General features: G+C 40.9%; 1 protein-coding gene across 2 annotated transcripts in view; it reads left to right on the top strand.

The window, feature by feature from the left end:
- Positions 1–344: 344 nt before the first annotated feature.
- Positions 345–23,254, top strand: part of LOC140225213 (plasmolipin-like) — a 38,515-nt gene continuing 15,605 nt past the window's right edge. Inside the window, exons 1-2 of one of the 2 annotated variants that reach the window (XM_072303259.1) lie at positions 345–483; positions 22,346–22,473. In XM_072303259.1, the coding sequence (XP_072159360.1) occupies positions 22,360–22,473 (114 nt within the window). In that variant the 5' untranslated portion in view covers positions 345–483; positions 22,346–22,359. Of the gene's footprint in view, positions 484–18,058; positions 18,214–22,345; positions 22,474–23,254 lie in introns of those variants that run through there. The other variant, XM_072303258.1, reaches the window with a different exon arrangement.

Here is a 23,254-nt window from a genome sequence, read left to right as displayed (position 1 = left end):
AATATGTGAAAATTTTCGGGAAAAATATAAATGAATTCCGTAAAAAATGCATATTTTATCAAGGGAAATTTGGCAACTCTCGAAAGTTCATACGGCGTTCTTTTTAGAGAAGCCCGGAGCTTCAAAGCTCCCGCGGCGATGACGAAAGGGTCAGTCCGGTCCGGGCCCGAAATATCGTAAAGTTCGATCGCGGCAATAAACAGTCCCGGAGCCGGGCAGGGGGGAGGGGGGCTGTTGCGTGCTGGTGCGTGGCGGTGGGGATGGGGTCCGGGCGCGGGTGGGGGGACGGGGGGTCCGGGCGCTGGGGGGCACGGGGCGGGTGGCTGTGGCGCCTCCAAGTCGAAAAACCTTCGACCGGCCCGCGAAGACCGCGGCGGCGAGAGTGAGAGCCGGAGTTGGGTACAGTCCGTGGTGCGCGTGTGGTGCAACAGTTCGCTCGCTCAGTGACGCCTATGTGAACGGACCTCGGTCGCCGACCCAAAGGTAAACAATAACATTGCTTTCTTGGGGGTGTTCGGGGGTGCGTGGGGTTATGTGGGGCGGTCCATCTTTTGGTGAACGTCTTTCGGTTAACTCTGAATAAAATGTGATAAATTAATGACCGCTTTTCATAATGGAAGAAAAGGAAGTTATAAGAAAGTGGAAGAATCATGTCGTCGTCGCTTGTTGTTGGGGGTGTTGAAGGGGTGCATGTGGTTATGTGGGGCGGTCCATCTTGGGGTGAACGTACTCTCGTTTTAAATCCAAATAAACTTTAACAAATTTTCAGAAAAGAAAGTCGTCTTTCCCGGAGGATGGAACGTAACACTATTCCGAGGTTGCAAAATGGGTCCGTAAATACAGTATGAATTAAATCAGTATGCAGCATGTTGTTCTCTTTTTAAAGTTTCACGAGAAAAACGAATCACACAACAAGAATTCTGGAAATCAACTCCTAAAAAAAGGTGTTAGTGTTTACAATTAACATTAGTTCAATGGAAAAAATACACATGACGTCATTTGTAGCATCTAAGTTCCATTTGATCTGTGTTAAAAATATATTTGGAACATCTCGTTCAAGACCTGATATCCAAACTTCCTTGTACGTGAATCGTCTTCTACTTAAAATTTGAAACGAAATCATGTGTTTTTCTCTTGTAGATGAAACATTGTCTGGTGCATGGTCCATTGATTCAAATAATTTGATTTTTTACAAGAATAAGCCATGCAATCTTTGCCCAAACTTTTTCTGAATGTCGTATCAGTGGTATCACTGAGATTTACAGTTAAAAGCTCCTATGATTTTCCTGGTAAGAAAACAAGTTTTGAAGGCAAATTTGGCAACATTGAAATGTAGTTACGTTCTTTCGTGAGGGTAACGACGGTGTGTGATCACTGAAAGAAAAATTATGGCGATTTATACCAGGAAAATGGCAAATTGGCTTCTATATAGCTCTATCTAGTCTTTACTATTGTTAATGTTAGGTAGTGAGCACTGATCAATCTCACAATTTGCCCAAAACCCAATGTTGTTCTGAGGAAAAAAATCTAATTGCACTTAAAGAATAGAGGGCTGATAAAGATCCCCGTACTACTTAAGGGGCATGTCACTGAACTTTTTTTCCTGCACTTACTACATACATATTAGCAGACTTCTAGGTTCGGAAGTAGCTTGGTTCCCCTTCTTTGAAAATAGCTTAGTTGTCGCCCACGTTATCACCGTCAGTCAGCAGCAACGCTATTAAAAATAATCTATCACTACTTTCCCTCAAAGCAAATTTGTACTTTAACGAGGTAACATTTTCACCACCGAATGCGATATGTAGGTACGTGTAACACATGGACTAATGAAATGTGTTTTCGCGCGAAGAAAGGTCGCATCGCATGATTTGGCTTTTCGCAAGATAGGTATTAAGAAAGTTGAGGAATCATCTGTTTTGGTCCATTGACATGATGATTAATAATACCAACTTTTTAACAAATCTATTTAACCTGCATAACCTTTTTTTTAGTAGTATCTAGTATCGATCAATGAATCCGAATGCAACCAACCCAACAAAACGGATTGATGTCGTTAAAAACAAGTTATTCTCTTTTTTCCATCGATACAGATCTCATTGGTCTCCCATTTTTATTAATATACATACAAACATTCCAAAAGTTTTAAAAACTGAAACTCATTTGTATAATTCGTGGATTGCTTATAAACGAAATAAATAAGTGTAGCTGCAGCAGAGCACAGCGTCGAGTAAAAGTTCGTCAAACATGTCTATTAGCATTTAATTTTAAAACTCAAGGAATTTTAAGTTTCCCCCTTGACTTTCCCTACGGAATTTAGGTAATTTAAAATCAACACAGGGCATCGCATCATCGGTTTGTGCTTGAGATCTAATATTGGATCGGTTGGGTCATTTTATATTTTTTTCACACCCAACCGAGTCTCGATGTCTGAACAAGTGGCGTGACGTGGCCTGTCGTGCTTTGCAATATATCGATTGATTTGCTATTTAAACCTATGGAAAAGGATCGATAAACATGGTGTTCTCAACGAACACACTAAGATCAGATTTTTTATCATAGCTTCGATGGGAAAATATCGATTATCGACCATTCACGCCTCGCTACTGGTCTGAACGACCACATTTAGTGACATATGGCCCTGTCAATTCTCACTTGCTTTGGTATCCGGCAGCCGACACGTTTAATCGGATTTGGGAGCAAAGATTCTAATCCGTCGGTACATTTCAATGGAATGTTAAATGCCGCTGCGTTTGTGAAATGAACTGAAATGTCGACCCGTGCCCAGAGGTTGGAATACTGTTTGATGGACCGATTCAGCTTCCACGCTACAACTGGTTTCGAAGTTTCACATCAAGTTCCCCGCAGCAGCCAGCGGTAGGCGAAGAAAGTCCTCGAGCACAGCAGCGATTCCTGAAAGTTGGCAACACCGCTATTCCTCCATTTAAATGAATGTAAAACAATCGATTCTCGATGAAGCAGCCCGCAGCTCCTGAAATCGATATTTTTAATGGATTTAAATGAAGGAAATGCAGTGTTGCTAACTTGCAAAATCGCCACTGCTCTACGTTAAATGTTTTGAGGATACCCGACTTCATTTACCTCTAAACAATGATTTAGTGCTTCGTTCAATGCGCAAGATAATTTTTACAAGTTTTTTTCTAATTATTATTTTGAAACCCACTTCAGGAATCTAAGGTGGTAGATTCTGTTGCTCAGCCTACAGGCTAACTTACTACTCGTACGTTCTTACGTGTCACAGAGGATCGAGTAAATATTAGAGAGGTCGGACATGCCATTTTTGACTACAGCTGCAAATTTTGATGTTTATTTCGTCACATATCAAATTACAAGGGGTGTCTCAAGAAGAAAATTTCACGAGGAAACCAATGGAACCACCTTTTAGAACCTCAAAGTTTTGTGTAAATGGAGTTATAAGCGTTTAAAGTTTCTGAATTTTATCCGACCTCTCCTATTGAATCGATCCATTGTGCGTGTGCATGGAAAACGTCGACTGTAATACTGTAACGTTTCTCCTCTGGCGTGAGGGCATATCTCAGTTTCCACGTGAGCCCTGTTTTCCATATATTTCTATGCTTTCCAGGGCTCATGTTAAAATAGACCCCTCACATCGGAGAGGCGACGATAAGAGGCCACTTACCATTTTTATTTTCGGCTACCTCAAAGAGAAAACAACTCCATAGAGAACGTTTTTCCATCACGACGAAGTAAATTTCAATGGACTAGAAACGGCTGTGGTGTGTTTTGGAATATGAAGTCAGGATGAACGTCACATTTATCATAAATACCAGGAAAAATGACGTCATCTTGTGACGCTCTCCTCCTCCGCTTGGCAGTTTCGGCGGGCGACGGAAGGGTCGACGAGAAAGGTCGACACTGGTTTATTCCAGAGCCAGGCTCCATCAGTCCTTATTCGGTGCTTATTTCACGGTCGTGGATTTACAGCTTGCAAGAGGAAGTCGTCAACTCGGGCCGGAAAATCTCTAATTCACACCATTCCGCATTGTATTTACGATAGTTCCGTGACGGAATTGGCAACGCTGCTCTTCCCGTTGCACGTTGCCAGCTGGAATTGAACCTTTGGACCTATGTTCTGTTGAATCATGTATCGAAACTGTTGGTCATTTGTAGGGATTATTCTGTCGAAATCAATCGGAAAAGAGGGGTAAAAATTCAATCGATTGACTTACTTTCTTATTGCAGGAATTAGTGCACCGATGGTGAGGGTAGATTGATAACTGTATCGATACTACGTTGAAAATACCATACCACGTGTCTCAATTTGCGACGTTTAAGACTTCCTATCATACACTATTTTTTACAAAGAAAACCTCTTAGCTGGCTAAAATAGTCGTTGCGACAAAGGAAAGCACTAATTGCACCCGTACTCTCTCGCCAAAGCCGTGGGCAAATGTCACATTTCGCCTGCAAAATGGAGCGTATGCAACCCGGCCCACCGCGGAGTTCAAATAGTTGTATGTTGGGTTCAAACCCAACTTCGTCTATTCCTCCGAGTTCCTTTTTCGGAAAGCATCTCAGTTTGTTAGAATCGCATTAAAAATCTGTTCGACAGAAGCGTTCAAATAGTTGACTAAAATAGTCGTTACGATAGAGGAAAACACTAATTGCACCCGTATACTCTATCGCGAAAGCCGTGGGCAAATCTCACATTTCGCCTGCAAAATGGAGCGTATGCAACCCGGCCCACGCGGAGTTCAAATAGTTGCATGTTGAGTTCAAACCTAACTTCGTATATTCTACCATTGTTCTTCACGTTGTTTTGAGTTGAAAGAGCGATCGGTCATCTATTATGTTAAAGGAAGTCTCAGATTTTATGAAATGCTAAGGATGAAGATTCTTAATTCATTCATGAATTGTGATTGAAGTGCAATTAATATAAAGCAAATGGAAACTTACATTTCAAATGTGGAATTTCAATGAAATTTATGAATCAGATAGTGGATCAAGACTCGCGACCGAAACTTCTAGGGCATATTTTTTCAATAACTGGTAACGATTTTTTGAACATGTCACAAATTCACATTAATTTGTTCGTTTTTGAGAAGATGAATTTGAAGTGAAGAAAGAAGTAATCGAGCAAAAAGAAAAAAGAAAAGAAAAAAAAAACTAGGTACAGGATGCCAAATGCTGGGTGCAGTTCAATCAAGAAAGGTGTGGATTATTTTGAGTTTTTTTTTTTAGTTTTTTTTTTTACCTATTTTTATTATCTGCAAATTCTGTAGTCCATTAGAGGCAATGAGGTACAAAATGATGAACCGACTAAATTCTTGAATTATTACGGTTACAGTGCCAGTGCACGCTCGCTAATTCAAGGCCCTTTAATTCGAAAAGCTCTATAGTTCGAAGGCGAGGCTGATCCACTTGAAAAAACCCTTTACTTCGAAATTTTTTGCCACCGCTCTTTGTAACTCGAAATCTCGCCAATTCGAAAACCCTTTAATTCGGAAAAAAACCTCGGCCCATTGAATTTCGAATTAGCAAGCGTGCGCTGTATTGAAAATCAAAAATAGCTTTCATGAAAAAATTCAAATCATAACATTAAAATTACTCAATTCTTCACGTCTAATCCTCTTGAAATGGTAAAAATACATCCAAGAAAGTCAACGCATAAATCTCGTCGTTAGTTATTCGACGTAGATCCATTCGATCAATCTACGTATTGATTTTTCAGCAGAGTATTTTTAGGCATGCCGCGGCACAGATTGACGCAAGTCTAGCGTGAGAGAACCTTTCACATTTCAAGAGTTTCCCTCGCCGTGTTTGATGACCCCAAGTTAATGGAAGGTGAGCAGTGGCATGGCGTGAATTGCGATATATCGATTGTAATGCCATTTAAACCTATGGAAAATGATCGATAAACAGGGTGTTCGCAGCGACCACCTTAATAATCGATCCTTTTCCATAGGTTTAAATGGAAATCAATCGATATATCGCAAAGCACGCCGCGCCACTGAAGGTGAGCAAAACAGAGCAAGGGTTGGGGGCGTAGCGAGGGGGTGCTTTTACACGGGCGGGGCTCCGAAGAAATTTGTAAATCATTCTTTTCCCAGGGCTTGTCAAATTGCGGGAAATCTAGGTTTACGCTCCTTGGCTTTTCTCTCAAATGAGTTCATTACGTGTTCCTCGCTTGTCGGCCGCGGCCTTTTTACAAGCTTTTTTTATTGTTCGTCCGCTGACAGGTCACTGTCGGGGAGGCTTACTTTGTTGTCTTAGCGCGTTGTCGGGTATGATTGAAATCATCCGGATTTTTCACGCACTATGGACTCTTTTGGTAGTGACGTCATCGTCATGACAGCAATGCCCTCTACGATCAAGTCCCTTTCAGTTCAAGTCAAAGATAACCTATCTCCCTCGATCTCATTCGACCTCTTTACACCCCCGTCGTTTCCCGAACGAAGAAGCGTAACTCCATTCCAAGGTTACAAAATTGGCTCAAACGATTCAAATCGCATCCATTAACATCCCCTCCCCCTTGTAACGCACCCGTAAACGAAGGCTTAGATCCTCTCTCCTCCCTCTCAAAGCGATTACGTATTTCATGAACGATCCCTACTTCTCTGAAGAATCAAGCAAGTGAAATGAAGTTGAAATACGAACTCCTCTTTGTGCACCTCTTAAAAATTCCGAAAAAGTGCGTTCTGTAATTTAGAGACGGTCCCCTTTTGTGCACTGAAAAAAAAACTCCGGGCGTGAAAGCCGTTTTTTACGGGCTATAGAATAGACATACCGTCCGCGTTCCGAGCTCAGAGGCCGTGAGTTCCGGTCGCAGCACCCGGAGCAGTCTAAGCTACGGCTCCAGCACCCGAAACTTCCAGCCTCTGAGCCCGGAACGGACTGTATGTCCATGTAGCCCGTAACTTTTTTTTTTCAGTGTGAAAATTCAGTGTAACAAAACGCTCAAAATTTTCGTGTAATTTATTTCCTTCTTAAGTTTACTTTAGTGCACACAATTGTTTGCTTAAAATGGCGAAAAACAATGAACAAAAAAAAAACATTAAAAACAAGAACAGCAACAACAACCACTCCACCACCACCACCATACCATCCACAACAATAACTTTAAATCAACCACAACAACTTTACAACCACAACAACTTTAAATCCTTCCTGATGGAAGGTGGGTAGAAAGAGCTGATGTTATGCTTCGCTGCGGTTCCGGCTCTCTCTTTCCCTAACTTAATCCTTTCTTTGATATGTCTTATTTTATTGTACTTAGAGTAGTTAGCCTTTATACTCTCTTTCTGTACTATGTTTCAGCAATAAAGGAAAATTGGAATAAAAAAAAAAACCACAACAACAAATTACAACAATTGATGACCCATTTTTAATCATAACTGCATTCCCGCATGGTGCGTACGATGGGTAATACTCAAGACCGACCGATAATCACTCCACATGCATATTTAACCCACACCGTTCCGTGTTCCCACGAGCCTCAACCCGCGAGTACAACACAATGGAATACCCGAAAATTCTCCCGTGCACCAACAAGTGCGCGAAGGGCGGCCGACTCCACACACACCCATCCCTCGTGTGTCTGGAAACAATGCCTCGGAAGGGGGGTGGTGGTGGTAATAAAAACGAGGACAGGAGGCCAAGTTGTAATGCAGCTCCGTTGCCAGATTTTTCCGACGCAGATTTTTTCGTGAAACTGAATGACGTGGAAAGGGATCCCCGGTTGCATTTTTACAACGCGGTCGGTCCGAGGACTACCTTGATGTAAGCGGCTATCGCGACGTCCATCAGGTGGGCGAAGTACGAGAAAAAGGCAGCCGGGGGGAGGGGGGCGAAGAGAGGCACGCCCGCCCGTTCTTTATTTCCGTTTCCTCCGATGCTCACTCCTAATCAGCCCGCGGTGTTGCCAACCCCGCTTGTTTTTTTTTATTTATTAATTTGTGTTTCTTCCTAAAAACAATACACAATCGACCAAATTGGCCTGGTGGCATAGGCGAATCCAGGGGGGGGGGGGGGGGGGGGAGGCGAGCGCACGACGTACGTCCTTCTCATTGAGACGAAAAAAGAAGAAATAAATGGGAAGAAAGAAATCAGGAACACGGAAAAAAAGTATCACAATCCCAACTATACTGCTGTGCAACGCTAAAACGCCATAAAAGCCATTTTCAATTTTTTGGAAACAATGTATCATAGCAGAAAAACTTGTGTAACTTGAAACAATGTTTTTACAGAATTCCTTTGCAAATACTTTCAAGAACTTCACCTAAAAATTTGAGGTGCATGGGTAAAACATTTTTTATTTTATAAAGTGTTAAGTTCCAAAAAACGCGGGAAAATCTTGTTGGATTTTCGGCATGAGAGTATACTCCTTGCACGGGTAACTCCTAGCACGGAGTATACTCTGCGTTGAGCACGAGAGTATACTCCTAGCTGATTTTGGCACTAGATATTGGAGTGGTAGTACAAGCCAGAGATATGGTTCAGTCAGCTGAAAATGTGGTTGGATCAACCATACTTCTGGCTAGTGTAACTATTCTTATGTCTGGCGCCAAAATCAGCCAGGAGTACAGTTGGGAATATGATCCTTTTTTTCAGTGAAGGTACGGAGGATGAAAGAGGATGGAATAAGAACGCTCATACTTGGTATATTCTTCACGACAAAATTGACTCCAACTAAACATTGGATGCTTCAAAATTTCGAAAATTTTCCAAAGGAAGCTTCACGGATTCCCCTTCCGCCCCGATCGTTCGAAGTGTCTGGATCTGCCTAAGTGCCTATACCTAGTGGTCGCGTCGATTCTAGGTCAATAGGTCCCGGGTTTGAAATCCGGTAGTGGCGCCAAATTTTCACGGAACTTACGAGTAGATCTGCTGTGGCAGATTCCACTCGGCTTTAATCCCTAAATATTTGAAAGCTCAGAGCATGGATGTATATCTATGGACACCAAATAGCACCTCTATTCGCAACGCGTGAATGTTTTAGGCTCGGGCTGAAGAATGTCAAAATCGAGAATCACTGTTTGATGGCGTTTCTTAGCCTCCTGAATGCATCCCCAAAAGTTGCCAAAATTTCACACGAGAGAAATTTTACGAAATTTTTCATCTGTAATCCCGTGGCAACAGCGACCCGGGCAACAAAAGAACCGGGTCGGGCGATCGCGTCCGCCCGCGCGCTCGCGTTTGATCGTGGCCGCGCGTCGCGCCGCGCCGTCGACGTGATATGCGCCGCGATGCGCTATGCTCGTGCGCAGAATCATTACACTGTAAACAGACCCCCCTTCCCCCCGCCTTTCATGAAATAGAGTCCCCCTCGAGTCCCTGTCAATCACGGCTATTGTCACGGGCTCCGTCTTGGGGTCCGCCCGGCGCATCGTTATGGATAATCACCTGGATCACCGCCGAATTCGCCCGGAAATTCGGCCGCTCGGCTCGTGAGGTATGTATTTTCACGATGAATCGATCTGCCGTGATAGTAAGTGCATGCCGGGATGAACCTCGAGACACATAAAAGCGTGTGCTAATCATGGCTCATATAGAAATGCACTTACTGCTCTCTTCGCTATCCGGCGGCGATGGCGCGATCGGGGCAGTCACCCCGACCCGACGAGTGCGTGTCGGTGTGTCTGTGCGTACACCGTGAGAATAATCAGAAATTTACCGTGCTTAGGAAGAGCGCCGTATGAAGAATCAAGGTTTGCCAAATTTCCCCAGATAAACTTAAGGAAAGTTACTGTTTTTTTAAGGAAAGTTAGTTATGTGCATCCTTCCTTAAAATTTTCAGATCGATCGGATCGAATTTTGAACAAGACTGTCTAAAAAATTTTGAGAAAAAATTTCACAATTTTTCCATCAAATTCGATTTATATTGAAGGAAATATGACAACGCTTGAAGGATCAGGTTTTTCCTTAGCGCGGCAGAACATGATATTTAAGTTTTCCTCCGTTGCTGAGGTTAATCTCCGTTCGGAGTTCGTGGTTAGTTTGACTCCGGAGTCAGCAATTATTTCAAATGGATGGCGTCAGTTTTCGGTCATATTCTATAATGTGTTCAATAAGCCTACAGGCTTATTGAAGAAGAACTCGTCTGTTCAGCGAATGAGCTTGCACTGTCAAAAATGGGACGTTTACCCCATAGGCAGATCCAAGCGGGGTGTAGGGGATGTGCAACCCCCCTCCACCCTCCCGTTCGCCCAAAAAAAGGAGGGGGAAGAAAGGGAAGAAAATGGAAAGAAGAAAAAAGGAACCTTATATATTTTGGTAAATGTTCATAACGAAATCAATTCAAACTCCAGGCGTTTGAATCCTTGCAATTCCAAATGCGCCCCGACCTAATTTTTATTAGCAGTCTTACGCCATTTTTCACATAGCGCCATTTTTCACGGTGTAGGTCGAAAATCACATAACTCATTTGCGGTATCTGAAAATCTCCGCCTCTATGTTATTTTTTTAAAGGAGAACAAATTGACATCATTCCTTGAAGTTTATGCAAAATTTTCTTCGCGCAGAGAGGAAAAATCACGGCAGTTTTAAAGAATTGCCGTTGAGTAGTTTTGTGTTTAAAAAATAAAGTATGACGAGAAAATCTGCGACGTCGCAAACCGAGTTATGGGATTCACGACTCACACCGTTGATAGGTCTCTTTTCAAAAAATAAAGATGAGACAGATTGTGAGTTGCCTTACGCGATTCAATTGTGGTAATTTAATGTTTGGCGGTGTGTATCTGGAATTGACAAAATAAAAAAGCAAACCTCTCCGAGGTTGCATGGCATAAATTATAATGACCAAAAATTAATGGTTCTGCGTACCAATCATAATGAACGTGAGAAAAACAGCTGCAATGCTAAGAGCGATGGCCTCAGTTATTGCCAGGAGACACTACTACATTCAAGTTTTGAATTTCTCGTTCAAATAATTTTACTCAATCATATTTGATTGATAGGTACTCGTAGTTCGACGAAATAAGCCGAATTGGTAGGCTTGCTTGTTTCCGGTTACATGTGTAAGGGTGTAAGGATATCCGAGAAAAATTGACTTGGAGTCGAGATTCCTTGAAATGTGGGAATTTGGCGACACGAGCTACTGCATCTAGCACACGGTCACACACCAAACATTACCGAAACTGGAGCCTCGATGCAAGATTAGTTCGGCGCTGTCATGTTTTACGTCAAAACTTCCCTATTTGAACGAATGACACTAATCCAGCAATGACTACAGCGCATCTTACTGAAAGAATTACTAAAAAAAACAAGCAGTGAACTCCAACACAATGTGTTGATAAGGCGCGTCATTAACTCGCACATATCAACCCCTTTAGTTTTCATTTACAGAGATTTCAAAATAGGCAAACAGCATAAAAAGAGAATTCACGATCCAACACTGCGAGGTCAAAGACGCACCTTGACGAGACCGTGTATTGTGAAAGTAGAAAGCTATTCGATCGAATTTAAGTTTTTTGATCTGCCTCAAGCAAAATCTTATCAGATTCTTGAAGAAAAGTGCTACGGAATAATTTAAGCGAAGAAAGGAAAAATTCTGTCGAACTCCTAGAAGATAAAGTCGATTTAAAGGTATTTTGGGGCTAAAATACCCAAATCACCGGTAGTAAAAATCCCGTTATATTATTGAAAAGAAATTGACTCGATATAAATGCAATTGCATTAAATACGTCTTGATTTTGTTATTTTAAACGTCTTTCCATGCAAAGAAGTTCAACCATGTCGTTGCTTTATTCATTCATGAATTGAAAGTAAGCAATCTACATCCCGAAAATCTACTGATTTGCCGTAAAAAATTGCAGAAACTTGATATACCAGGTCGATGCACCCACTCGTTGAATTTACCAACCAATTTTGTGAGTGCAAATGTGTAAGAATCAATATGCTATAGTCATTTTGGGTGCATTTATTTTTCATGAAACAATAATAATTTCAATCCCGAAAAACCATCAATTTTCCGTATAAAATCGAAAAAATCAAAATATGTCAACTCCCCGACGTGAAAATTAGATTCTACGTATGTAAAATGTAAATACTTATGTATCGATATGCTGAACAGAACTATGTGTGGACAGTCAGAAGCCCGCGGCAACATTAATTCAACAGAAAAACTGTAAAAATTAGATAGGATTTTAGCCGCTTTGCCCGCCTCTCCTCCGCTACTACAACAAACCGTGTCTTATACCATCTCAAAATTTTCGCAGAGCTTTGGGTAATTATCAGCTTCCATTTAAAGCTCCGGTTCGATGGCCGAATCGCTAGCAAAAAAAGCAAGCCACTGTGAGGTTCTATGAGAAATTCGTGATATTATATCGGTTGAGCGGGACCCAACCCACCCGCCGTCTCAGGAAATCCACCCCATGGCTTAAATTGTGGTATAAATGTTTTAATTGCTTAAAAAGATCGTATTCAAGAAACTAAGGAATTAAACTATGGAGTCAATTTCTTTTTAATACTATAACGAGTTACTACCGGTGATTTAGCTATTATAGCCCCAAATACTTTAAAGCGCTTGCGTTCCAGAATCCTCGACGAATTTTTTTTTTTTTTTTTCTGCTTAAACGATTCAAGAAACATTGTAGTTAAAAATATAAAGATTTTTCGATTTGACGTATGAAAATGTTACTCGTTCTGCACACCGTGGTATTGTATGAGTACTGCTGTTTTAGTTCCGGACCGTGTCTTCAGGTCAAAATTCTTACAAGAGCCCTTGCAAAGGCAAATTTGGTAATTTCGCCCAGTTTTTTTCAGCGTTAGGTACTATAATGAATTGTTTGTCAAATTTTGAGGTCAATTATATTTAATGTAATTTATACTTTCTTTTTTCCCCTTCATTTATTTTTCGTATCGAGAGTCGAGGTTTTGTGATTTCTTCGGATATCGATTACTGTAACTTCTCTTCTATTCGGCCGGATTTTTATGAATGAGGTCTCTTTTTATTGTGTTTTAACGAGATAAGGAAACCAAATGCTAAATACATGCGCAACAATTTTTTTTGAAAATTGGATGAATCCTAGCGGACGTGAAATGGTTTAATGAAGCTGAGTAATTGGGTACGGGTACGGCCGCGTTGGACCCAAGGCCCATGTTCTTCGTGACGCCGGACGCAAAGCAGGAGCGTGGGACAGAGAGGCTATGGACTCCTTATGAGCACGTTTACAAAGGGTCTAATGAGTCTCGAGCTCCATCACTGAGTTGCACTTACCACTATCCTGGTGGCCCCGGCTATCAGAGCAAGGAGTACCAACTTTTGAAAGAGATAACAGTGTTGTGAGATAGTCAAAGCAACCGTTTGTGAAACAAAACGGAGTGGAGTGAAATTCTCATTCAAGAGTGCCGAACTGGTCAGCCATCCCGAATCAGTTCGCTTGCTTCCGCTTATATATGCATATTTTAAATCAGGCGGCCCCCATACTAAGTTTTTTTTAAAAAAACCAAGAACGTAGACGTCTTGTATTTATTACACATAAACTGAGCGAGCCCCAGAATGAGAAAACAAATTTTATCATTATTATTGACGGATTAGGTTAAACTTTTTAACACGCCTTTGGAAAATCTCAGAAGTCGCGGTAAGTCACTTCGAAATGAACTAGGGACTCGGTATTTATCGATGGGTGGGTCGAGAAGCGATCGCAAAGGCGGTAACAACGTATACGCGCCAAAAGTTACTGGTTAATCTGGCTACGGTATCAAATGAACTGCATTTAAGTTACAGTGATCATCCACCACATTTTTAAGACTCTGCGACGAGTTTTAAAAAGAAAAAAATATTATTTTTTTTTCAAAATTTGAAGCCTTACGGGGGATAATTAACACTATGCATTTTCTTTTTCTTTTAACCAAAAGAAAAAAAAAAAAAAAAAAAAAAAAAAAAAATGGTTTTTTCTTAGTGGCGGAGAGTGTTATAAAGGAAATGAGCAACGTTAGTCGTTGACTGTTGTAGCCACTTTCGGCGGTGTTAACGGATGCTTGTGTTTCCGATCTGTGTTCATGGCCGCTCAACTGTCAGTGCAGATAGTTAAGCATATTGCGGATGTTTTAATAAGTAGAATGAAACCGCTCATACTGTGTCCTCGGCATCCATCATCATTTGTTCCACAAAAAATTGACAGATTCGTTTTTCAGATGTGCAACACGGTCATTCATCGATCATGAATAGTCGCATCAAATTGTTCCAGCCAGTAAGAAGGGTAACGCGCCTTCACTTATTTGTATATGCAATATGGCTATCCGCCGAGTGCGAATAGTTGCATGCAGGTATCGAGTTGTCAGGAACGTTACTTTAATTATTTCCGTCGATCAAAACTGTAACCAGAGGTGCCTGACGATTCAATTTCGGCAATCTTCTTACCTCATGCTTATTTTAATTTATTCATTATTTTAGAGAGATCCCTTGTGAGTTGAATGGAAAATCAGTTTCTGCATGAGTTTTCAATGGAAAATTGTTCTCTGGAATCATGAAGAACAGTTTGTTGAATTCTTTAGTTCTATTTTGTCTCATAAGAGGGTGGATGTACAGTTGTTTTCCTCCTCTCTAAATACCACTGTTTTAAGTCCCACACTTGACGCATCAATATTTTGAATGAATTTTCCTCAAAATTAAGTTATCGAACAACAAATTCTAAACATTCTTTTTGTCAATTTTGATAGGGACCTAATATTTTAACGTAAATAAGGCAGACATCAAAGGACGCAATTAACAAGTTTATGGACAGAAAACACGTATTTTATCGTAGTTTGTTTCGCATGATGTTTGTCACAAATTTTGATCCTCGGAACTTCAATTTTTCCCAGCGTGACTTGGCGTGACGTTTTGGCACGGCGCCAGTGGCGAGACGTGAATGATCCATTATCGATATTTCCCATTTGAATCTATGGTAAGTAATCGATTTTTAAGGGTCGTTGCACACCCTGTTGTCGATTCTTTTCCACAGGTTTAAATGACAGATCAATCGATTTATCGCACAGCACGTCACTCCACTGCACGACGCGTTCGCGAGTCCCGCTCTCGTCAAGCATGCATTCTAGCCTTGCGTTCATTCATATAGCTACAGCGTTGTCAGAATATGCAAGAATATATATCTTATTTGTATGAAACGCAGAGGCAGAAATAAAATGTTCAAAATTAGGCAGCCTCGAGCGCACTGGCTTACTCATATCTGCCCACGCGCGCAAGTGTCAGATCGGCCCCCAAAGCCGCAAAATATAACCCTCCGTGAGCGAAGAGATTAATCTGGATCCTTAGTGAAAGTTTAAACGCCTCTCGTGCTTGTGCCAAATGCGTGGAAATCAGTGGCTTGGTGTGCTTTGCGATAAATCGATTGATCTGCCATTTAAACCTACGAAAAGGATCGATAAACAGGGTGTTCGCAATGAACACCTTAATAATTGATTCTTTACCATCGCTTCAAATGGAGCATTGATCATTAACACCTCGCCACTGGTGGAAAGGGACTTGATCGTTTAGGAGAGGAGCACTGAAAAAAAATCGCTTCGATCCTGAGTTCAGACGTTTAAAAAATTCGACAAGAAAAACGTACTCTTGATTCACGCGGAATTTTTCTTGAATCGACAGCCTAGCCTCTTAATGAAAGCGGATTGTTTTGGATTCAAGCAAAACTCTGATTGAATCAAGGGTATTTTTTCTTGTCAAATTTTTTAAGAGTCCGGACTCCAGATCCGTTAGACTTTTTTTCCAGTGAGGTTGAAATTGCAGCAGGCGAGTCTAAGATTACGAGATTTTGTAAGTTAGACCAGAAAATGATGTACGTGTAATGCCCAGTAAGAAAAGGACCTTGATTTATGGAGGAAAAAATTAAAAGAAATATTGGTGGTTAGGACGGAAGACATTATCCAAGTCTTTGCCTAAAATTTCTCTATTACCCTAAAAAATGAAATGCAGGAGATTTTCGTTCATTATCTGTTGGTACACGGAGAAAAAACCTTCGTGCATGGGACCAAAAGTTGAGGTCACATGGATCTCTGAAGTTTTTGGATCTCGTATCCGAAAACTTGAGGTCCCGCTGCCGGTCACACATCTGAAGTATCCGGTACATACCTATGTACTTCAGATGTCTGACCCGAACTTCGGCAGTTGGACCTTAAGTTTTTGGATGCGTGATCCGGAAACTTCAGAGATCCATATGACCTCAACGTCGGGTCCCATGCACGAAGTTTTTCTCTCCGTGTAGGAATAATTGTGAAGTAACTTTTGATCTGCCAATTTTCACCCGGATCATTGCTTGTAATTTTCGCTAAATATTCTTCACTTTGAAAGGGTATGCCAGGAGAACTTTCAAGAAATGACGTTGAATTGTTTCCAATTTTGATTCATTCATTTATAAAAAGTGGCGTAATATTTAAGCGCCCCCAAACTAAGTTCAGCGGGTTTTTTCTTTTCAGTTTCACCGACTATATTCATTTAGGGAGGCTGATTCTCCATACAATATGATAGTTCCCATTTGTGACATTCAATGTAACACAACTCACCCGCGCTTTACCTAATTCGTCGCTCCTCTGACGCTAGGACGTATCTCCATTACCACGTGAGCCCTGCTTTCGGTATAATTCAATGCTTTCCAGGGCTCATGTTGGAATACAGATATACCATTACGTCAGAGGAGCGACGAATGGGCTACACCTGCGGGTAGGATAGTCAACGCGTTGAAGAGCTCACCGGATATTTCAGCATTGAAATATTTTTTTACGGGCACGGCAAGCGTATCTGTGTGAATGACAATCATTTGACAGTGACGTAACGATGATACCGAGTATCAGTGCTCAGACACGACACTGAGACGGGTGTTCGGTCGTGTGGGAATGTAGGTCAGACCTTGAGATGGTCAGTTTTGAGGAGCCGAAATGATCGTAAAATTCACCGAACTTACTCCCGTTTTGGTGAGGACCGCTTCTCCCACTCAGTCACTCGTCGCGTATTCACGCCCCCACCTCCTTGTCTAAGACCGCGACGAAATTATCAGACAATGTTGCTAATTCATAGAACTACCCGGTGGATAAAAGTAAGAAAAAAGCATCACATTTTATGCATACTTACAGGAAATTTCTTTTGTAGCGTGCGCCCACAAATTCAGTCTTATTACCTCATCCCTCATGATAAAAAATATAAAATATCGAAAACAGAAGGAACTGTTTTCTACGAAACTATGTCAGTGAGATGATGTTAACAGCTGACATAATCCAGTGAAATAATCACAAAATATTAGAAATTCTGGCAAAGAAATTTTTAGTGCAACCAAAACTGCGGCACAACGCACGAGTCGGTAGAATATTGGTAATTTTGACAATGTACGCCCAAAAATTCGGTCTGAGACTGAGATCTAATTAAAGCGAGAAAATGCTTGTCAATCCGAGCACAAATTAGATCTCCTTCTTGGACTGAATTTTTGGGCGCACATTCTCAAAATTACCAGCATTCTAAACGACTCATGCGTCGCGCTGCATTTTCGATTGCACTAAAAATAATTTCCTCATAGTTCCTAATTCTTTGCGAATATTTCACAGGATCATGTCAGTTGTAGACATCATCTCACTGGCATTGCTTCCTGTGTGCCCTCGATATTTTATACTTTTCATCCTTGCAAAATTTGCAGGGAAAGATATTCCCAACTTTCTTCAAAAATGAATGTTTTCTAAGAGGAAATTTGGCAACTTTCAAATGCTTCTACGGCGTTTTTACTATTGCACGTGTTTGACAACCCTACCCCGTTCGTTCTGCACGTATTGCTACTTGTATACGTTGCTCCTGCAGTGGCGAAGAAAAGAGTAAATGATCGATTATCGATATCTTCCATTTGAAGCTATGGTAAAGAATTGCTCATTAAGGTGTTCGTTGCGAACACCCTGTTAATCGATCCTTTTCCATAGGTTTAAATGGCAGATCAACCGATACATCGCAAAGCACGCCACGCCACTGGGCTCCTGTCGATTTTGATTCATCAGGATCGAAAAGTAACGTCATCGTGCCATTCCTTCCATCCGGGAACACCACTTCAACGTAACTGGGAACAATGATGGGTATGAGTCAAACACCTCGAAAACCGCCTTGAATTACGGAACGAGTGATTAGTAAAGGAGAGATAAACTCGATGCATTCCGCATTGTTTTGTCTGGCTTTAGTGAAGCTCATTACTTGCGTGTAACGTGTCGCGAAGTGCTGTGCGCGTATACGTAGGATTACAAACAGGGTTCTCAAAATGATTTCAGGTTAGTTAGTTCTCATGGATTTTTTACATACACGCCAACTACGTACCAAGACAGTGGTACGGGATGTATAGGGATAGGGGGTCAGTTGCGCTGGTCACAGAGTAGAGAATTTGCAGGTGTCTAAAATGTTGTAAATTTTATGTTTAAAATGAAATTACCAAGAAAATATCGGAGGAGAAAAAAATTATGAAAAATACTGCGAACTCATCTCACTAAGCAAACTCAGTGATGCATTTTTGTGTGCAAATTCTTTACTGTGTTTTGTTTGTTTCAGTTTATAGAGTAGAAGAAAAGAATAATATTCATCCAAACACCAACTTTCCATGTTCAATACTAACTAAGGTATTCCTCTTCAAAAAACAGGGTATATGAGAGCATCCACCGCAGTTGTGCCTACCCTGGTTTCTGCCACCTTGGTTTCATCCGTGTGTTATATCGAGCAACCAGTGCAAATGTGCTACATTTTGCAATTAGGAACTAAAATGTCTGGCTCATCTCAGAAACATCATATATGTGCCATTAATTTTCCCATGCACATCGGTCGTTTTTATTGATAAACAGTGTTATCATGGTAGAGAATAATTGAGCAAGGTCATTCGATAAAGATTCACGCATCGACCCGCTCTGCCGTGCCAAGGATAAGCGCCGTATGAACATTTGAGAGTTGCCACATGAATCCGCATAAAACATGTATTTTTCAGGAAAATATACCAATTTTTCCTTGATATTTTCAGATGTTTTAGACAAAATTTCGAACAAGTTTGTCTTAAAATTTGGAGTAAGGCATTCACAGTTGGACGTATTTCTATCAAACGGAACTATGTGCATTATGACGTAAGCCCTGTTGTGCACATATTCTTATGAGTCTCAGGGCTCATGTCTTAATGCACATAGTTCCGTTTGATAGAAATACGTCCAATTTTCCAAGTAAATTTGTTTTTTATCGAGGGAAATATGGCAACGCCTGAAGGCTCATACGTCGTTCTTTCTGAGCACGACAGCGCTGGAGAAGGGTGTTGCCTCGGGCGCGGGAGCCCCCCCCCCCTCTCCCCCTGCCTATCGGTGTCGCGGTCGGCGGGCGGCAGGATCTATTTTGGAACGGCATGATTCAAGCTCAGAACGAGAGTGACCCCGTGCCCTCGCGCTTCCGAGAAAATTAGAGAAATGTCGCTGGTGACCCATTAACATAGAAAGCACTCTCGTGATTTTGCTTGTTTTCACCGCGGACACGCACACAGTGGCGCGAAACTCGCGGATTTCTGGACAGATCGCTCAAAACGAGTTCATATGACGGAGAAACCGTGGTACATCTCGATGTTTCCCGGACGAAGGAACGTAACTCCATTCCGAGGTTGCAAAATTTACTAAAAAAATCCAATTTTTCACAAGAATGTCCCATTTTTTTCAAAATTTTGTCCGATTTTTGCATGGGATTAGATGTAAAATCAGTGAAATGTACGTATTTCTGTCAAACGGAACTTAGTGCATTATGACGTGAGCCCTATCATGCATGCATTCTTATGGGTCTCATGGCTCATGTCTTAATGCACATAGTTTAGTTTGATAGAAATACGTCCAAATATACGGTTAGAAATGTACAAGATTCGCCTCATGAAAATGTCATTTGCGAGGGGAAGTTTGTCAACATCGAAATGTAGCGAAGTCTCTTCAGGGAAACGACGACTCAAGAAAAATCAACCTAAATTCTGTGTTGTTATCGGGTGTGGAACACAAATTAGTAACCTAACGATTAGTATTTTTGATCAGTTTTTCCTCAGGTTTCGTAGGTAAAATCTCTATGTTACATTGACTAAATCCTTGAATAGAAAATGTATATCTTTCTCAAAAATCAGACGCGAACCGCTAGGATCGAAACTGGATCACATTGGTGATATACTGGTGATATATTCGATAGCCACTTGCAAGTCGCAACCCTTGAGTAAAATCGATAACATAAGAGTACATTACTGCCGTGCTAAGGAAAAACGCCGTATGTACATTCGAGAATTGCCAAATTTCCTTCAATAAAAGGTTTAATTTGAGGAAAGCTATGAATATTTTTCCTTGAAATTTCAGGAGGTTTAGGTGAAATTGCCAACTGAGTTATCTGAAAAATTGGAGAAAAAATATTAACATATCGACGGTGAAACTACCAAACCACGTATCTCGTTTGCGGTGTTTAAAAATCTACGCTCGCATTTTATTTTTTTGAAGTAGACCAAATCAATATCATTCCTTGAAATTTTCACAGAATTTTCTCCGCACGAAGAGGAAAAATCACAGAAATTTTCAAGACTGGGCGTTAAGTAGTTTTTCAATTAAAAAATAAAGTATGACAGGAAGTCTGCGACGTCGCAAACCGAGATACGTGGTTTGGTAGTTTCACCGTCGATATGTTCTTGAAAATTCGTATTCTATCTTAAGATATTTGGCAACACCTGAATGTTCATACGACGTTTTTCCTTAGCAAGGCAGATAAGTTCAGCAAGGCACTTTCTTCATCCCCAAATATCTCAAAGTAACCTTAGTCTCAGTCTTGGTCGTTATAACCAACAATTTTGTCGATCAATCAAGTAAGTCCTTTGCGTTAATCGTGCCGAAAAAGAAGTAGGTACCTCAGAGTAATCTGAAGTGTAACCATAAATACGAAAATGTTTGACTTTTTAAAGTTTAATTGCCCTAGAAATAATGCGATGTGGCGAGGAATTAGCATAACGCAACTTACATGCAACTTGCTGTTTCGCACCTGGACTTAGTATAAGTTCCACATATATCTTCAAGAATGTCTGCAGTCAACTGCAGAGCTTTCTAAACGGTAGATAAAATCATGGATACCGCATATTATCTGCCGTGCTATGGAATGAAGCCATGAGCTTCAATGGTTGACAAATTTCTTCTGACATAAAACGTATTATCAAGGAGGGCTATGAATATTTTTCTTGGATATTTTGAAAAACTTACGATTAAATTGTGCGCGAAGTTCTATGAAAAATTTAAAGAAAAATATGCATACATTTCCGAGGAATTTGGTTCTTATCAGCTACAATTTGAGAACATTGTAATGATATTATGTCGTTTCTACTTTCCACAACGGATATAAAATCCGCGGGAAGCGCGCGAGATCGTTTGAACCTCCCGCGATTTTGCCGACAGACGTTGGCACGCAGAGCTCAGCCCAATTTCCGAGAAAATTACAGCCGTCAATCCCACTCCTCTCTTTATTTTTAATGCAAAACAAACAGCTATTCTCTCTCTCCTCTCTTCTCTATCTCCTCCTCTCTCCCCTTCTTTTTTTGATCCATAGAGCGTAAGCAATGGACCATTATACATGTCAAAGACTAGCATACCACAGGTTTTGATTTCTCATAAAAATGTAACGCGAAATACGTTTAACGCCGTGAAAAATTCCAAAATCAGACGAAAAACAAGAAACTCGTGTTACTTTCGAATTGGCAAATCCCAAATGTCCATTCCCAGGAAAACGAAAATTAGCGATGGTCAAAGCCATAAAAATAAACTCCTCTCTCGGCCAAGTGCTTAAAATTGGATTCTACAAAAATGTCCCTCATTTTCTGATGCATTTTTTAATTAAGGCGTTGGGTGCAGAATTGCATTTATTGGTTGGAGTGTTTCCTAATCTCCATCCTCAATTAATATTGTGGAGAGGAAACTATTGGTTGAAGTTTCTGAAATTTGCCGTGTTCATCATTGAAAAATCAAAATGAAAATTCAGAAACAGTATCAAAGAATTCCATACATTCGCTTTAGGTAATTATAATGGATGAAGCGTTAGCAAACATTCCGAGACACCGCAACTAATAAATGTACTCTTTGGCACCCAGCGTTTCAATTAGCGTATACGTTTACTCGTCAAAATTAGTAATTTTGGAGTGAAGTTTGAGGAAGATCATATAATATCAACCTCTGCTATATTAAATCATACCAGGGTAACGCGAAACGCACCACGTCTCCGGAGGTTGGGCCGCGAAGCGATGTGGGGGCGTACCCGGCGTGCCCCCTAGAAGTCCTCAAGTGAATGGAAATTAATGTGTGTATTTTTCAACTCTATTTTTGTGTGCATGTTTGAAATAATGATGGCCACTAACTCTTGGTGAATGATTGTGTGTTGCAGCTCAACACAACAAGATGTCACATACGGTGACAGTAACTCGGACGACGACGACGACCAGTACGTCGGCGATCATCCTCAACACTGGCTACCTCAAGACCCTCCCCGGTCTCCTCAAACTCGCCCAAGTGGTCAGTATCTCATCCACTTATTAATCCTCTGAAAGTTTCAACAGAGAGTAGAAGAGTTTTCAGTTTTGTAGACTTCCTTGTCAAATCGGTCTGTGCGAGAGGAGTTTTGACGATACTGTCCTTCATTCATTATTATGAGCAATACTGCCGTGCTAAGGAATAACGCCACAATTTTCTCCAGAATTTTTGAGGAGCGTTATGCATGTTTTCTTTTGAAATGTTTAGTTAATTTAGATCCGATTGCAACTAAAATTCACTGGAAAATTTGAAGAAAAGTTTTCGTGAATTTTTCAAAAAAATCATGCTTTATAGGAAAAAAAATTGGCAACGTCTGGAGGCTCATACGACATTTTTCCTCAGCACGTTGGAATAGGAGCTTTCCTAAAATTGTTTGGTTGCAAGTTGCATCAGAATGCCAATATAATGTGATAGGGTGCAAAATAGCTCGTAAGAGCTCATAAATAAAGTTGTAAGAATTTGGCTTAACTTTGCACATTTTGCAAGTGCCTAAACCCATGATGATATTAGATAAATGAGTAACGTATTCACGATAATAACGATTGTAATATATCATAATTATGATCGCGTATCAATAAACAGCAGAAGGCAACAATGGGTATGTTAAAACGCCCCAATCGCATTTAGTTTTTTCTTTTTTTCACCACTGTTGTGTGAACATACCGCACATTACGCTTCACTGGAAAGGCAGCGCAAGTTAAAACGCCTTCAATTTGTGTGTATGCAACATGGGCATCCATCGAGAACGAATAGTTGCATCAAG

Source organism: Bemisia tabaci, chromosome 8 (assembly GCF_918797505.1).
Source record: "Bemisia tabaci chromosome 8, PGI_BMITA_v3".
Classification (NCBI taxonomy): domain Eukaryota; kingdom Metazoa; phylum Arthropoda; class Insecta; order Hemiptera; family Aleyrodidae; genus Bemisia; species Bemisia tabaci.
The sequence above is the reverse complement of the archived record's forward strand: the minus strand, read 5'-3'. Positions and strand labels throughout refer to the sequence as shown.